The sequence below is a fragment of the Rutidosis leptorrhynchoides genome, chromosome 10 (genome assembly GCF_046630445.1).
Source record: "Rutidosis leptorrhynchoides isolate AG116_Rl617_1_P2 chromosome 10, CSIRO_AGI_Rlap_v1, whole genome shotgun sequence".
In the NCBI taxonomy this organism is placed as follows: Eukaryota; Viridiplantae; Streptophyta; class Magnoliopsida; order Asterales; family Asteraceae; genus Rutidosis; species Rutidosis leptorrhynchoides.
In genome coordinates, this window is record NC_092342.1 from 24,375,718 (window position 1) to 24,393,245 (window position 17,528).

The 17,528-nt window shown below is 34.4% G+C and overlaps 2 protein-coding genes and 1 long non-coding RNA gene across 8 annotated transcripts; 1 reads left to right on the forward strand and 2 right to left on the reverse strand.

Moving 5' to 3' along the window:
• Positions 1 to 5,520: 5,520 nt before the first annotated feature.
• On the reverse strand, positions 5,521 to 7,455 carry LOC139873457 (uncharacterized). Of its 3 annotated transcripts, none has more exons than XR_011767348.1 (4): positions 7,280 to 7,455; positions 6,715 to 6,785; positions 6,385 to 6,545; positions 5,521 to 5,771 (listed from the first exon to the last, which is right to left on the reverse strand). It is a non-coding gene; the product is annotated as an uncharacterized lncRNA (long non-coding RNA). The 3 variants fall into 3 exon arrangements; XR_011767349.1 differs by having other exon boundaries at positions 6,709 to 6,785; XR_011767347.1 differs by having other exon boundaries at positions 6,385 to 6,785.
• A 1,057-nt stretch (positions 7,456 to 8,512) lies between these two features.
• LOC139873060 (auxin-responsive protein IAA12-like) lies at positions 8,513 to 11,055 on the forward strand. Its single transcript, XM_071860990.1, has 4 exons — positions 8,513 to 8,994; positions 9,821 to 10,107; positions 10,264 to 10,378; positions 10,737 to 11,055. The coding sequence occupies exons 1-4, from the start codon at positions 8,588 to 8,590 to the stop codon at positions 10,831 to 10,833; spliced, it is 906 nt and encodes a 301-aa protein (XP_071717091.1). The 5' UTR covers positions 8,513 to 8,587; the 3' UTR covers positions 10,834 to 11,055.
• Positions 11,056 to 11,713: 658 nt separating this feature from the next.
• Positions 11,714 to 16,677, reverse strand: LOC139872358 (bifunctional TH2 protein, mitochondrial-like). Of its 4 annotated transcripts, none has more exons than XM_071860212.1 (6): positions 16,492 to 16,677; positions 15,463 to 15,571; positions 14,716 to 15,003; positions 13,602 to 14,019; positions 13,182 to 13,448; positions 11,714 to 12,473 (listed from the first exon to the last, which is right to left on the reverse strand). In XM_071860212.1, exons 2-6 carry the CDS (start codon positions 15,562 to 15,564, stop codon positions 12,055 to 12,057), a joined length of 1,494 nt encoding a protein of 497 aa, XP_071716313.1. In that variant the 5' UTR covers positions 15,565 to 15,571; positions 16,492 to 16,677; the 3' UTR covers positions 11,714 to 12,054. The 4 variants fall into 4 exon arrangements, with proteins under 4 accessions (XP_071716313.1, XP_071716315.1, XP_071716314.1 ...); XM_071860214.1 differs by lacking the exon at positions 16,492 to 16,677 and adding an exon at positions 16,126 to 16,257; XM_071860213.1 differs by lacking the exon at positions 16,492 to 16,677 and adding an exon at positions 15,714 to 16,105.
• Positions 16,678 to 17,528: the final 851 nt, after the last annotated feature.

A 17,528-nucleotide genomic window follows, 5' to 3' on the forward strand; every position in this document is an offset into this window, starting at 1 on the left:
AGTCAGCTGTATTGTGTTGTACTCAATCGCATCTATTAGTAGTATGTAGAAAGACTTGTACATATATGAAAATTTTATTTTTAAGGTTATTTTATTAAGGTTATATTACGAAAAAAATGTTTTATTTAAATTTAACCTTTTCCAACTTTTTAATAGCCGTTCCAAGGTAGCTTATTAGTTCGAGCCTTCAAAATCCTCGCAACAGATTTCAAGTTCGAATCATGAGTGACTATAGAAGAGTTGAAAATAGTTGTGTATAGTAAAGTATCCAGTTGGATTATCTACCATCATGAATACCTGAAGTCGTTTGTTCTTTGCTTGAACAAAGTATATAATTAACGAGGTTTGAAACTGAGATCTATTATAAGGTTATTAGAATGTCTAACTATTATTAAAATACATTAAGATTAAAATGATAATATATATTATTTATATATTATTCATAATAATCCATTGAGGCGTGCGTCTAAAATGGACGGGGCGTGTAAGTGGTATTATGTGGGCTCGGGATCGAGACGTGCATTAGGAAAGGAAGGTTTTATTGCGGTGATATATGTGATATACACTTTTCTTATAATATTAGTCCTACCACTCCATGCTTGTTTATCGACGAAATCAGATTCATCTCGTTGCCCTAATCTATGTTGATGATATCCTTTTAATGGGAAATGATGGTAAAAGGATCGAACAAGTAAAAGTTCACTTGCATACAAACTTTAGCATTAAAGATTTTGGTAGACTCAAATACTTCTTAGGCATAGAAGTTGCACGTTCTGATAAAAGTTTTCTCATTAGTCAACGTAAATACACGCTGGATATATTAGAAGATTATGGTGTTCAAGGGGCTCGTCCTAGTGCTTTCCCTATGGAGCAAAACTTGCTACTTAAAAAGGAAGACACGAGTGATGAAGTAGATGTTGCTAAATATAGGCGGTTAGTAGGAAGACTTTTGTATCTCACGGTTACTCGGCCCGTCATTGAGTATTCCGTTAATCATCTTAGTCAGTTTTTGAGCAATCCACAAAAGACTCATATGGATGCTGCAATCCGTGTCTTACGTTATTTAAAGGGCACACCTGGGCAAGGATTGTTTCTAGCGTCAACTGAGACCCTAGAACTTGTTGCTTATTGTGACGCGAGTTGGCTTAGTTGCCATCGTACCAAACGTTCGTGCATGGGATATTTTATTAGTCTTGGAGGTGCACCTATCTCGTGGAGGACAAAGAAACAGAGTTTGGTATCCCGTTCCTCCACTGAATCAGAATATCGCGCCATGGCTACCACTGTTTGTGAAATTTTATGGCTCTGTTGGTTGTTATACAGACTACGACTACTCCATTGATGTGTGACAATGAGGCAACGAGACACATTGCATCAAATTCGGTTTATCATGACAGAACGAAACATGTGGAGATGGATTGTTATTTTGTCCGAGAACGTGTTAATAATGGTGATATTAAACCGTGTGCCATTCGCTCTGAATTTCAAGTGGCTGATATCTTTACTAAAGCTCTGGGAACGGACAGATTCTTGTTCCCGCGTGACAAGTTGGGTGTTTGTGACCTACACATTCCAACTTGAGGGAGGAGTATTGCAGTGATATATGTGATATACACTTTCCTTATAATATTAGTCCTATTGTATATATAGTTGGAGAATTGGTCTATATGTATTAGATTAGGATTGGTATGTTTTAGATATAAATACAGCCTCTTGTAAACAAGGTTTATTCATAAGTAATAATAAAACTAGATACCTGATTGAATTTATTAGGTTTTTTTGAGGAATTTAGAAAGAATGGTTTGATTCTCCTCCGCCGGGATCTATAAACGATGAGGATTCGACTTTCTCCTTCAAGGCTTTTGCGGGTAATGGTGATGCAATGAACAACACCGGCGATGAAGTTTGATTTTGTGTTAGTTGGTAGTTTAGCTCCATTGTTAGTTTGGTTCCTTTTTCGTTTTTTTTTTTTTTTTTTTTTTTTTTTTGCATTTTTGTTGTGTGAGTTTGTCGTGCTGTTTTTTAGGCTTCGGTCGGGCTCGGGCTTAGTTTGCTGTAGGATGGTGTGTGCCGTCAGGTTTAGTATACTCTTCTCGAGCCCATCCTTATTTTGCTTCTTGTATCTCGTTTTTCTTTTTCTCTTTACAAAAAAAAGATTTGTTATAAAGTTCTCGTTTTTAGCCAAAAAAAAAAAAAAAAAATTATTCTATTCACCCATGCAATGCATACTCACTCGATATTGTATTCATTGTGGGTTGTGACACTTCTTTAATGACATTTCTTGAATCGAAAAATATTGAACTTGAATGCGGTTAACCATTCCACCGGCCATTTGACCTCTTGAAGTGTTACCGAGCCACGGGTGTTCCATGAGGCTATCATCAGGGTTTGAATTTTTTGCTCGGCAACTCGTCCGCTGCCATGCTCACATTTAGTATATCAAATTTCATCACTTTTTTTTATACGTGACTTTTTTTGAACTAACTTTTTTCTTAGTCGCTTTGAGATAGCACTACACGACCCTTACCCTTGCCCAACGTCATTAATTATATCACTTGAAATGTCAAACATTTACCGAGATATCGTACACATCATTTGAACAATCTTTTTTTATCCTTTGCTCTGATTGTATCCTTCTCACTGCTTTCAGAAGAGCAAGAGATGCCAAATGAATTTTTTTTGTTTCAATCCCCTTTAGTACGAACAAGATGAATGAGGTCCGCGCGTTGCGACCGATTGTTGCCATTATTTTCAGGTGTGGTTAATGTGCTTAAGTGAACGATTATAAGCATTACAGATGTTATAGAACAACATTATATGACTATTTTGTTTTGTTTACGAAAACTTCCTACTTAATAAGCATATAGATAGACAGGCCGCCAACAGAAGGTACTTTCTCAGGTACATTTTTGCTGAACAGTGAACAAGTGAAGGATCTCGAAGTAGCTTTTTGTGAAGAAGAAATTTGGGAAGCGTTAAAAGGTTGTGCAAGTAACAAGGCCCCGGGACCGGACGGTTTTAACATGCGATTCTTTAAAAAATTTTGGCCTATTATTCGTGAAGATTTAGTGGAAGCAATTAGTAATTTTTGGTATACGGGTGAGATTTCTCCGGGTTGTAATGCCTCTTTCATCACACTAATTCCAAAGATTACTAACCCGATAAATCTAAACGAATATAGACCAATTAGTCTTATTGGAAGTTTCTACAAAATTATTGCGAAGCTACTATCCAACCGTATCAAGAAGGTAATTCCGAATCTAGTTGGTTTTGAACAAAGCGCGTTTATAAAGGGTAGGAACATAATCGATGGCGTTTTAGTGGCAAACGAATCCCTTAAATTCTTGAAGTCTAATCATCTCAAGAGTATGGTGTTCAAAGTGGACTTTGAGAAAGCTTTTGATAGTATTAGTTGGGAATTTTTGGAAGAAATGATGATTTTGATGGGTTTTGGCCAAAAGTGGAGAAAATGGATTGCTTCCTGCCTCAAATCCGCATCTATCTCGGTCCATGTGAATGGTTCGCCAACAAAAGAATTCAAGCTAGGGAGAGGGGTTAGACAAGGAGATCCTCTTTCTCCTTTTCTTTTCATCATTGCAGTGGAAGGTCTCAATTGGTTAGCAAAGTCGGCAGTATCTAACAATCTTCTCGATGGGGTTGAAATTGGTAACGACAGGATTCCTATCTCCCACTTGCAATATGCGGATGACACCATGTTCTTTGGCAAGTGGAGCTTCGAAAATATTGAGAATCTAATGAAACTTTTAAAATGCTTCGAGTTAACTTCCGGTTTGAAGGTTAATTATAATAAAAGTTATCTCTTCGGGGTTTGTGTTGAAAAGAATGAAGTTGTCGATATGGCAAACTTATTTGGTTGCAAGGCAGTATCCTTTCCTATGTCTTATCTCGGACTACCTATTGGTGCTAATATGAATAAACTCTCTAATTGGAAACCGGTGGTCGAAAAATTTGAGAAAAGGTTGGCGGATTGGAAAGCTCGTGCGATTTCTTTCGGTGGACGTTTGACTCTCGTGAATGCGGTTCTAAATAGCTTGCCGTTGTACTACTTCTCTCTCTTCCGTGCTCCGCCTTCCGTGCTTAGAAAACTCGAGAGTGTAAGACGTAAATTTTTTTGGGGCGGGTCAGGGGATATTTCAAAAATTTCATGGGTAAAGTGGGATGACGTCATTTGCCCTTGGGTGGATGGTGGTCTAAATTTGGTTTCTCTTAATTGTAAAAACTTGGCCTTAATCGGCAAGTGGTGGTGGAGGTTTTTATTCGATACCACTTCCTTGTGGGTTAAAGTCATTAGAAGCATTTATGGGGGGTCGGGGTTTACAATTTCGGGGGGGGGGGGGGGGGGGGGGGGGAATTTTTCCACTAATAATTCTACTTGGAGTAATATTGTGAAAGCAGGGCTCGAGATTAACAACATGGGTGTTGACTTCACAAATTCTTTCGCGAGGGTGATTGGCAACGGTCATAGCACAAAATTTTGGGAAGATATTTGGATTTTAGACAAACCACTTAAAGATGTTTTCAAAAGATTAGTTCGGCTCGAATCAAACCCCAACGTCTTAGTATCTTCTCGTCTACATCAACACAACGGTTCGGTATCGTTTTCGTGGGAATGGACACGGGATGCTACGGGACGTACAAAAAATGAATTGGAGAATCTTGAATCGCTACTATCCACTTTAGTAATGGAATTAGAAAAGGAAGACTCTTTCTCTTGGAAGCTATGCGAGTCGGGGAAATTCACAACAAAAAAGTTAACAAAACTTATTATGTCGAAAGCATACCCTTCAAGGAATATATCCTTAGCGACCATGAGAAATAACTTTGTTCCAAAAAAGGTTGAAGTTTTCGTATGGAGAGCAAAGCGAGAACGATTGCCCGTTTTATGTGAACTAGACAAACGGGGAATTGATCTTCATTCCACTCTTTGCCCTTTTTGTGATGGGGACATTGAATCGGTGAGACACTCACTGTTTTCGTGTTCGAAGGTTCGAGAAATTTGGGAAAAGGTCCGAGATTGGTGGGGTTTTGATTCGGTTGGTCTATCTTTTGAAAATCTTCTTTGTGGTGTTGTCCCCTCATGTTGCACGGAATTAGGTAGCAAATTATGACAAGCGGTTGAGTGGATTTGCGTCTATCTTATTTGGAAAAATAGGAATAAAAAAGTTTTCAAGAAGACTTCATGGACCACTCCAAATGCGCTTAGTGAGATTCAAGCAAAGAGTTATGATTGGGTTGCGAAGCGTTGTAAAAAGAGAAAGATCGAATGGCACGAATGGTTGCATAATCCACGCGCTTTACTTATGTAATTATTTCTAACGTTTTTTTGTGGTGCGCTTCACTCATGTAAATTATTTAGGCGTAGGATTCTAACTCAGCATCTCTACGCTTTGCGATGTAATTAACTTTGTACATGTGATTTTTTCGAGGAATAAAATCTTTCTGCTGTTCAAAAAAAAAAAAAATAAGCAAATAGATAGATGTTATAGAACATATACACGTTATATTGACTATAATAATAATAATGTTATTTTGTTTACAAAAGCTTCTTACTAAATAAGCAAAAGATGTTGCATGGAGTGGTTCTACTTGCAAAATATTGTCCTATAAAAATATCAAAATATCTTCTGCTCCTTGTAGCTGCAACTGGTTCAATTTTCAACCTGCAATATGTATATCAAAAGCTAATACATTAACATACTTGTTCTTGTTACCCAGTTCTTTTTTTCTGTTCCTTCCTGTCACCGATGCTCCTGTTAACAAAAATATACAATTGATTTTAGTTTAGATAGTTTGTTCAGAATATGACCTGACTGATCCTTTAATCCGCATTATAATCAATAGGAATAGTATGTAGATCGACTATAGTTGAAGCAGGAATAAACAACGATAAATTAAGAAACTAAAACTCTGGTTAAAGACTAAATTAAAAAAATAGATAGGAAAAGACACAGTAACAACATGTTTTAAAATTATGATAACCAAAAATAAGAAAACCAACCATGTTCGAAACAACATGTTATAAAATTATGATAACCAAAAATAAGAAAACCAACCATGTCTCGAACGTGGGTGTAAGGTAAAGAGTATACAGCTCACTCATATGGGTCAGTCTACGGTAATTATGACAGTAATTTAGACGGTAATATTGACATTTTTTTTTACATACTTCCCTTGTTATCTCCACATCAAAAACATCATCGACACTCAACATCAATGAGTGTTCAAAACCCAATCAAATTGTTTTTCAAAACCCACACATAATAATTGCTCAAAAGCCTAATTTTTTGATTTCACGATCTAGTTATCGTCAAAACCAAAAATCAAAATAACAAATGTTCTATATACGATTTCGATTTTAGGTACCTTGAATTTGCAACAGGTAGTCAACATGAGGCTATCAATCATTCCAAGTAAAGCCCTCGGGGACATTTCCCGGCTAATGTAACACACATGGCGTTCACTCCACATATGTCATGGATGTTGTTTCTCAAACAACAAAAAGACGAACTAAAAGTAAACATGACCTGCAAAATAAGGACGACAACAATAAACTACAAAAGTATACAAACAAAAGAAGAATCGAAGAAAACAAACCTTAATACCTTCGATGAAGGATGAGGGCTGAAACCTGACATGTAAAGACCATGAAAGCAAAAAAGAAAAATAAAATAAAAAATCAGGTATTACCTTTACCTTATATACATATTTAATTGAACGTCGGTCTATGTTCTTTAAAGTTGATTTCGGATGTCGTGAAGCAAAATCTGAAATCAAGAACAAAATAACAACAACAACAATAAATAACAATTTTATAAAAAAAAATAAAAAAAATTCATATCTTCGACGAAGAATCTAGTCAAAAGCTTAGATGTAAAGAAGATAAGAGGAAAAAGAAAAGGTGAAAAAAAATAGATTTGTGGGATCACCAATAAAGAAACTGCATGAACACTCCACAACCACCTAATGACACGTGTGTGAGGAGTAACCAAACATTGAATATTAAAAACAAAAACAGATAAAAATTCCAACCAAAAGTGAATCAATAAAACTATCGGAAAAAGGGAAACGATCATACCTGAGTTGCAGATAAAGCGGAATATATGAATACGACACGAAAACAATTGAACATTAGACCCAAAAAAAAAAAAAAAAAAAAAAACCTAACCAATCAACCAGTAAATTAAGCATGGAAATCAATAAACACATAGAAGATATTACGCGTATAGAAAGAGCAGATGGAAAAACCTAATAACCGTACCTGTGAAAATCACAGGGAATAAGAAATCGAGGCAGAGCAAGAAAGGCACGAGTTTTGGCGCGCAAAAAAAAAAATAATAAGAACAGCAAAGGTTAAAACGTTGAAGACGATAAACAGGATGAACACGTGGACGACATGCGTGAGATACGTCCGATAAGATTTTACACCGGTGCAAGTTTATTTGCTGCGATACTTGACCTCAAAATATCCAATTTATATATATTCCTTTATTCTTAAGCAGCCGAAAAAAAAGAAAAGCAAAAAAGTTGAATAGTTGGTGGCCCAATAGGAAGGCTGGGTTAAATGTATGGCCCAATGAGGAATGAGCTTACTCGGGTAGAGATAGGGTAATTATGTTGTTTGATATAAAAATTATGTTTATCACCACAGGTTTTTCGCACACAAAGCCAATTAAATACGTATTTATTATTATTATTTTTTGGCAAAAAAACTTTAATTTTATAAAACTCGAGCTTCATCAAAAAGATGAAAACCCGCAACAAAGATACAAAACAAGACACCGAGGCCCGCACATGACTAAACAACCACCTAACATGCTAACATTAAAGAACTAAGAAATCAAAATAGTTCATAAACCTACAACATTAGCCTTTTATAGTACCTTTTTTCTTAACTTTAAACTCCTTTTTCAAAGTTTCGGAAGCGCCTTCGAATTAAGCAGTTTACCTTCCACCCTAGTACATCCTTCAAGATTTTTCGCCACCTCCTCAAAAAAACTAGTAGCCAAATCCTAATACTTATTTCCTTAACTATAGGTTTTTCACCAAAATTAAATTGCTACGACATAGTGTTGTTTAATACAAAAATTATGTTTATTGTTTAAGGGTGTTGATTCGTACACCACTAAAATTATCCATACACCACTAAATGTGCAATACAGTGTTGTACTGTACAAATCTCTAAAACATATTTAGTGGTGTATGGATAATTTCAAGTGATGTACGAATGTCGTTCCCCATTGTTTAATCCTACAAAATTACGGGTAATCTGTCTTTAGTTTATTTATCGTTTGTGGGGACAGAATGTTTAATACAAAATGAAAAACAGTGGAATACATATGTTTCTGTGGGGACAAAGCTAGACGAAATCGATGATGAACTATGAGACACACAAAGCCGACATATGGGTCCCACAATCCACTATCCCCACCCCCAAAATGTTCAGTTTTTTGCTCCAAATTCATCATAATCCCCTGTTTACTACACCTCTTTCTTTCTTTCATCAAAGCTTCAATCTTTCTTTGTAAAATTCAATCTTTTTTCATCAAGTTCTAACCTTTCTTAAAAAATGAATGTTACCCTTGGTTTATTAGGTCATACTGGTGGCGATGGTGGTGGTGGGGGTGGTGGTGATGGTGTGCCTTCTGGTGGGTCAACTACTGCAAGGTCAATTTTGACTGGGTCAAAAGAAAATGGTACTACTGAGGTTAGCTCATCGTACCCTGATGAAAATTTAGATGGTCTTGAATTGGGACTTGGGTTAAGTATTGGTGGTTGTGGTGGGTTGAAATCAAAAGGGGTGGTGGTGGCTAATGGTGGTTGGGGTCCATATGCAAGAATCTTGACTGCAAAAGATTTTCAAGTTTCTAAACCTAATCCTAGTTCTTCATCATCTTCTGTTAATATCCCAAATTTATCTAGCTCTGGTACTAAAAGAACAGCAACTGATTCTGTTTATCCTCCTAATGGAACTAGGTATGAATTTATTTACTTATTTTGTTATTTTTACTGTCTGTAGTGTTTAGAGTAAACCAACAAAACCCTTTTTATAGTTTGTTGTATACTTGTGTTTTGACTGATTTATTTATAAAAGTTTAAGACTTGTTGAGTAATTCATTAGTTTGTGGATATTGGATGCTTCTGTTATGCATTTATTATCTTCAATTTTTATCCCCCTTTCAAAAGAAGAAATGCATTTTTTTCTTTCTTTCTGAATTTATTAGAACCCTCTAGGTCTATAGATTAGTTTTTGTGTGAATCTTGGGAAAAAAATTCATCAACCACACTTTTGTATCTGATGGTGTGGGAAAAACTGATTATTGACATAAATGTAAATTACTATCTAAATTTAAGCACATGTTCAATGGCTCTTTCAGTATCAGAACTTAATGGGGTCATGAATTTTTTTTTTCCCGTACTAATTATATTTGAATACTATTTTAGTGCTTGTTTATCTTCAGAACAATTACAAATTTAAAAAATATAGAGTTCGAGTAGTTAAATTAGTGGTGTAAACTATAAATTTAAAAAATATATGGGGTGTTATAGTTAAATTTAGTAGTGTCCTATACAAAATTAAAGGATATTTTATATAAAATAATTTCAAACTAGTTGTGTTCCGTGACTCTGCATGCTATAACCTATACTCGCCAGTGCACATGTTCATAGTGTATGTGTATGAATCAAAACATCAAGACATTTCCTTAGAGTATGTGTATGAATCCTGAAAGATCATATTTTTTCATGATTTTACGTCATATATAACGAGGCTAATTTGTGTTTTGAATTTGTGTAAATGAAGTGTGGTTGGGTGGCCTCCTGTAAGTAAAGCAAGGATTCCTAGTTTGGCTAACCAGATCAAGTCACCAACCGAAAACCTCATGAAAACAACCGAACAAACCAAAAGTAAGAACCAAATGATTGGAATGAAAGATTCTTCTAATGAAAGAAAAGTAATATCCAACACGAAGTATCGGTCAATAAAAGTCAACATGGACGGAAGTTTGATCGGAAGGAAAGTTGATCTCGTTGCTCACACCTCGTATGAGATGTTGGCTCTAACTTTAGAAGAAATGTTCTTCGGAAGAAGTAAGTAGGCCCCACTTCAAAACGATATGAGTTTGTTTCTTAATTTCTTCTATCAATTTAGGTTTTGTTTGATTTTCTTTAAATCAATTTGATCTTTCGAAATATCATTTACTTAAATGATTGATTCATTTATATTTGTTTATTATATGTTTATAGGGTCAAGCGCAGATGCCGCAAAACCTTCAAGATTGTTGAATGGAACATCGGAATTTGTTCTCACTTATGAAGACAAAGACGGAGATTGTATGCTTGTCGGAGATGTTCCTTGGCAGTATGATTTCGTAACTTTCAGTTTTTTAAATACTGAACAATTAAAAATAAAAACAGGTTAGGGAAACGGGTCAAATGGGGTTTGAGTTACTCAAAACGTATATGCAATGCATAATCCTCTGAAATCATCTTATATAAATGAAAATAATATAAATTTAGTAATTATATTGCATTCACTATATATTTATAAAGTAAAGATCAATACTTGTGGACGAAACCAATTCTAGGTCAAGCCAACTAATGTGATCTGTATCAAAATGACCCATTTCGACCCATTTCAAAACCTGCCTGACCCATTTATTTTTGGCATCTAATTTGTTTGGATATAGTTTGACATCTGCTTCACAAACTGATTTCAGGATGTTTATTAGCTCGGTTAAGAGGCTGCGTATCATGAAAAACTCGGAGTCTAATGAGTTTAGTTCTGAATTATCAACAAAACAACAACAGAACTGATGCTGTGTAATGATATACATATAAACTGTCTTTTTTTTGTTAGATAAACTCTAGCCAAAGTAAGTGCTTGTTAAATGGTAGAAAGAGAGTAATGATTTGGTCGATGCGTTTGGTTTTGTTCTTAGTAATAGTAAGCATACAAAATGCACAAGTCACTGTTCTATGATATTGTAATTAGATTATGAAATTTACTATGAATGAATGAAAGAATTAGGGGTTATCAGTTCATTTGTGTAATTTTGGATGTGTGACTTTTTGCTGATTGAGATTGTTTGTTGTTCACCCTTAACAATGGGTGGGCATAAACAAGCCAATTCGACTTTGATTAGACTTAAGCTCGGCTCGTTTTGAGCCTAGTATAATAGAAAGCTTGACCCCGACTCGTATTTGAAATCGTTTCGAACGTATTATGTTTTTGGTATATATTTTTGAGCTATAATGTGATTCGAAAGTATAAAAGAATAGTTTAATGTATATAATAATGTAAATGGAGAACTCATTTAAGGGTATGCTTTGATATGAGCTTTTATCTTCTAGTTTTTATTAATAAAACTCACATATAACAAAACGTTTCGTTTGGTTGAAAGCTTTTAAAGCTTTTAAACGGAGGGAAAAAACAAGAAATTAACAGATTATATGACGTTTGAAAAAAGCTGCTAACTTTTTGTCATTTTATTCTTTATTTTAACAGTTATGCTAAATACCTAACTACATATAAAAAGCTAACAACTACTAGTTAATTTTACCAAATATATTCTAAGCTTGAACGCTAATTTTAGCGTAATATAAGCTCAAGTTTGCTTATCAAGCGAGCTCCAAACTATATTCAAGGCTTCAAGCTCAAACTCAAGACTCAAATCGAGCTTTAAAAGAATTGAAATCAACTAAAAAGAAAATAAACATTCCAATAAAAATGGATCCATTAATCATTTTATACAACAATATTTGAACAATTCAAGAAACTGCTTGCAAACTACAACCCAAGAATTCATCCAACCAATGACACAAACTTCACAGTTGCATACAAATCTACAATTCCACAACCAAAACCATGAAATAATCAAAGAACACAAAATGGGTGACAGCCCTTTTATAATATTAAAGGCTCAACCCTAGCCATTACTAATAATCTGGCTATAAATTACCATTACCACTCACTGTTATTTTCAATCAGTATATATGTACTTTATTTATCTCTGTATAAAGGTGGCGAGTTGGGTCTCAATTTACGCCCAAAATGAAGGCGTGAATCTCAGCCCAACTAGAAACCGTGTAAAGAGTACCAGAAAGACCTTTCCAACAAGGACAACCGTCTTCGATTAACTCTCTTTGTTTCTTCACCAAACCAGAAAACAACGGGACAAATGAAAACCCGAATAAACTTCCAAGTTTCAACAAATTTGCACTTGGTGAAATTACGACTCCTATATCTGCTGTTAGCAGGCATAGTAATTCTTCTATAGAACCTCCTATGTAAACCGACAAGTTTCTGCCTTTGTTATAATTGGAGTTTTTGCAGATATCGTTGAAAGTTTGTAGCTTTTCAATCGGACATTGCACTTTTGTCAAGATTTCTCCAGTTGATATCGAATCAATGAAGAGTAACTCATTTGAATGGACATTCGGATATTTTGAATCTCCTGTTCACAAAAGATAATCAAAATGGATCTAGATTATCTATATGATTGTGCATATACATTAAAGGTGAAACTAACAGGTTGAAAAACGTTTTTGTTTTCAGGATTATCATAAAATATCAAAGTAACAAATAGGATACAAGTCAAACAGGTTGAAAAATACTTTTGTTCATTAAATTGCATAAAACCTCCAAAGTTGGTTGACTAATATGATGATAATTTAGTTTTCAACACCATATATAACACAACATTTTTTTTTTTTTTTCCTTTTTATTGTCAAAAAATATAAAAAAGGATGGTGAGCGTGTTTTTGTAGGTAGGCCTAGCCTGGTTTGATGAGCACAAAATTGACACAGTTTGATTAGTTACCCAACCAATCCAAAGTTCCAACCCACCCAATTTGCCACCTCTAACATAAATACACAAGCAGTGAGCCAGTGAATACTAATATCACTAGAGGGGGCGAAATGGGCGGGTCAGGTATCTGATCAAATGGGGTCTGGTCAGGTTGGCCTATTACCACCTTTAATTCTTTTTTTGAGTTCAATTAATTACTAAATTATGATCACAAAATCAAACTAGAAAAACTAACAATGTACTTTAGTTATTTAGTAACTTAACCATTTGATCCACATGAGACATTAGTTAAGCCAAATGGGCCTGTTTTCAAGTAAATGGTAGAAATAAAAAATAAATAAATAAATAAAAAACCTGAGTGGAAGGCAGAGCGAATGAGATCGCCAGACCAACAATAGGAAAGTATATGAGCATCTATCGCAACGCCTTTTGTCTTTTCGATCTCTTTAAAGAATTCTAAACAACCGTCTTGGAAAACAAGATGTTCCCCGGCCCACTTTATGTCATCCATTTGCAATCCTTTCAAAATACCCGAACTACCCATTCTTAAGTTTCCCGCCTTCTCCACATCCGTTAATTGCCCAAGTGCGTTACGCAAGCTTTCAAAGTCGAATTTTGTGACTGCTTGATGATAACAGAACACACAATTAAAGACACATAATTTTAAACAAATTCTTTAAATCACATATGCCACATTATAGGACTGAAGTTTGACTACGCAGTATTAGGGGTGTTCAAAGTCGGATGTTCGAAAATTTGGAGACTGAATTATACCTTTATCCCTTTGCATAATTCTGTCAAGACACTGTTCATATTCATCAACATATTGCTTAAGAAGACTGCTCGAAATATCCCGACGATTATCCAAAAAAGTTCCGTCACCAACGTCTTCGTATCCATTTGACTTTACAACCTTTGATGATTTTATAATTGCCACATCAGCTAAAAGCGCGCATGAATCAACAGCACTACACGTCATGTCAAAACCACTACATATGATAACATTGTGTTCATCATTACCATGAGCTCGATATAAGGGTACAATAGTCTTTTGGAAAATCGGTTGAGCCGAGAAAAAATTAACTTGAAGTTTCATAGCATTTTGATAGACCGTTTCTACAAAATGAAGCTCTTCACCAGTCAATGATACGGTCAATTTATCAAACAGTTCTTCAATCTGTGATGCTAAAGCCTAAAATTGGAGAAAAATTAACATAAGGCGTTAGTTTCTTAATTGATCAATGGAGCGATTTCAAACAGTTTTTAGCGTAACTATATTAACTGAAAGATGAAAGGACAATGGGTTAAACGCGTTGAAAATCGCCCAAAGTTTATTTGTAATTCACGCAATCTCCAATTAGTTTCCAATTTTATATTCAAAGATTTAGATTTAGGTGCTACTTGTTTTTAAGATGTTTTGTCTGATGATCTGCGAAGAAGATGCGGCATTAATGTATGTATGCTGAATAGTGAAAACTGAAAAGGCTGTTTGTTTTTTGTCTGCACAATAACTTAATCATGTTTGCGTCACTAAGAAGCATATTTCTAAGTCTGCGAGTTTGCAGACTATTTAAGACATTATTTTATCTTATGTCTTCAGAAAAACAAACAGTTTGCAGCCGCAGACATAAGACATAATAAGATTTGAGACTGAAAAACAAACACCACCTTAGATCATCATTGTAACTTTCAGCAAATAAATATTGTGCTTTTTTATTTGTAGATCTTTTTTTTAATGGATGAATATGTTTTGTATGCCATTCTGTTCAAATCTACCCCTACTAGAAAAGTGTGTTTCAACGTGAACCCATTTGCCCCATTAAACAACCCGCCTATCTTGCCACCTCTAATATTCAAGTCTGCAAGTTCCGCGAAAACAAACGCTAACCTCAAATTTCTGAGAAGCAAGACTATCAATCCATTTCTTGTAAAGATGAATATTTTCATCGGGTTCAAGGACCGCTTGAATCTCCTTACTTAAAAACGATTGAATCCTCATCGAAGGTGCCATGGCAGCAAGTGCATACGCAGAAAGCTTCGTTTTCTCAAACGGAGTTGCGAATTTACCGGGAAATTTTTCTCTTACCGATTTTCCTGAAGCTGTTGCCAGCAAAAAATCGGTATATTTGATCATTGCACGATCTGATATCCCTGCTGGAAGTTCAAATCCCCATTCCTACATGATTATGTACTAATTAAACACGAACTTTTGATCTAGAGGTTGAAGACGCATAATAGGGCACCATAAATGTGCATCAATAGATTGTACAGTACAACATGTTGATGCATATCCATGGTGGATAGAACAAAAAAAAAATGGTGGATTTATCACCACCCCGCATAATAACATCACAATTATGCTTATCAAAGTTTATATATACCGTTAAAAACGGATTCTTTTTCGTTTTTACTTTTTAAGGAACCGGAACAAGAAGGTTGTTTAAACCACTGAAGAAATGTACTTTTTCCGTACTTTACGATCAGAAGGTGATTTGTTCCTTTTATGATCGATAAAATTTGGCTGTCCGATATGAACAATTTGATAAAGATGGGTACTTCCATTTTTCCTTCCAAATTCGATAATATAATAAAAAAAAACCCACAATCAATATATTGGAATTTGATTGAAACATACTTGTACAATTGATTGAAACATGGCCATTTTCCTTAACACATGTTTTCTAATCTTCCGAATTACAGTCTTATCCTCGTCATCATCTGAAAATTCTTCTGCCATCTCAAACCTACATTCCCAAAAATTCAAAATATTTAGCTACACACACATAATCATCAACAATAACATCTATACAAAACTTATATCAATTAACCATCTACAAACTTACGCTTCGGCTGACGCTTGAAGAAACCGAAGATCCTGAGATATACAATGAAGAAAAGAACCAGAATCCAGTTTCCCAGATGCTAATGATAATATGTAAGGAGTATATATTGCGAATATCGATTCAGTTATCGATTTTGTCCATAAACTTTTGGCCATCCCACCTTCATCTCTAATCATTAAACCCCCCATTTCAAAGATTATTATTATTATTATAACCGAAAGTTTTAAGGACATGAACTTATCATCTCAAAATGATAAAATTAGGTAAAACCCCAACATCACACATCAACTCTAAGGAATACAGTACTACTAACCTATTAGGGAAGGATAACATTAAAATCTATACCAAACTCAAAACTTGAAAAAAGTGGACTTTAGGCCTAAAAATTTAAACTTTTTACTTTCAACAATTAGAAGAATTAAATTAAATTAAACCCTGGATCAAATAACACCTACCTTAAACACAAGTGAAACAATTGATGACCCAATACATTCAATTTCAATCCCAATTCAAATAATTTAAAGTGTAATGAATTTTAAATAAAGCTTTGAACTTTTTGCTTTCTTTTCAAAAGTTGGAAAAATCCAATAAGACCCTAGATCAAATAACACCTACCTTAAATACAGTTAAAGAATCAAAGACCTTTTATGTTCAAGTTAAACCCAAATTTGAATAATCTACAGAAACATTAATTTTAGGACAAAAACTTTAATTATTGTCAAAGACTCAAAGCTGAAAAAAAAAAATAAAACCCCACATGAAATAACACCTTCCTTAAATAAAAATGGATAAACTGAGACAATATACATTAAAGATTCAACCTTTAGGACGCGTAGTTGAAAGTTTCACAAGAAACTGGGGACTTGCATTTATTATAATTTGTGGGGAAATTAATTTTGAAAATGAAATTGATCTGGTCGCCGGCGATTAGTTGATAAACGGGTGATGGATGTTTAACTGCCGACATGGGAGATTCATGAATTGAATTGAATCAAATCAAGTCGTTGTTAATTGCTGAAACTTTTGAAGTCAACGATTTTGACTTTTGAGCAGGGAAAGAGGGAAAATAGATTATGGTTATTAACAGGTTTTATTTTTTAACCAGAAATAACCGGGTGAAAAAAGAAAAAGGGAAAAAAATAATACTAAAACGTCATTTATTTCGGAGAAGTACTATTTATTCATGGTGGCTATTATATGTATTGTTAATGTTAATGAAAAAATTACTTGGTTGGTCATCAAGATTTTTCTTATCTATCTTTTATTTCAATTTCAATTTGGTTGGTCAATCACTCGGTCACTCTTATTAGCGACCGTTAATAAATCCGATTAAATCTTGCACATAAGGGATTTTCCGTCATTTTAATTGTTTCTCTTGACTTTCTCTTTCTTTTTTCATTCCTTTTTTTTTCTTAATTATGCCTACAACTCTATCAATCTCAAATTCACCATTACCACATTTAAAATTACTAGAGCACGAAATTATAAATACATATAGAAGATAAAAAATAAATTCAATACAAAGATAACATTTAACCGTTTTGAATAAATCTACTAAACTAATCAATTGAGTTTGACAAAACACACAAATGCTCTATATAACCTTTTATATAACCTTTAAGAACTAACAAAAGAAGCAAAAATTTACTTGCTGTAATAAAGCATAAATAAAAAAAAACTTGTTGAAAATATATAACCCATATCAAATTGATCAGATCCGTTTATGGATGATGTCTTAAATCCGCCGTTACATGACACCTGAAAATGTATAATTTTCGAATTGAAGTTGTTCTGCCAGATTTGGGTAACCATACACACCGTCACCCACACAATGCTGTCGGACAGGGATAACCAAAAA

What these genes read in the sequence shown, in the direction of transcription:
- LOC139872358 (XM_071860211.1), bottom strand. Translation starts at nt 15,903, where the DNA reads ATGTCCTTAAAACTTTCGGTTATAATAATAATAATAATCTTTGAAATG. An exon ending in CTTCAAGCGTCAGCCGAAGC is followed by an intron (nt 15,572 to 15,670) that starts GTAAGTTTGTAG and finishes TTGGGAATGTAG; the next exon opens with GTTTGAGATGGCAGAAGAAT. An exon ending in TGTTTCAATCAATTGTACAA is followed by an intron (nt 15,004 to 15,462) that starts GTATGTTTCAAT and finishes ATAATCATGTAG; the next exon opens with GAATGGGGATTTGAACTTCC.
- LOC139873060 (XM_071860990.1), top strand. Translation starts at nt 8,588, where the DNA reads ATGAATGTTACCCTTGGTTTATTAGGTCATACTGGTGGCGATGGTGGT. An exon ending in AGAAATGTTCTTCGGAAGAA is followed by an intron (nt 10,108 to 10,263) that starts GTAAGTAGGCCC and finishes ATATGTTTATAG; the next exon opens with GGTCAAGCGCAGATGCCGCA. An exon ending in GTCGGAGATGTTCCTTGGCA is followed by an intron (nt 10,379 to 10,736) that starts GTATGATTTCGT and finishes AACTGATTTCAG; the next exon opens with GATGTTTATTAGCTCGGTTA.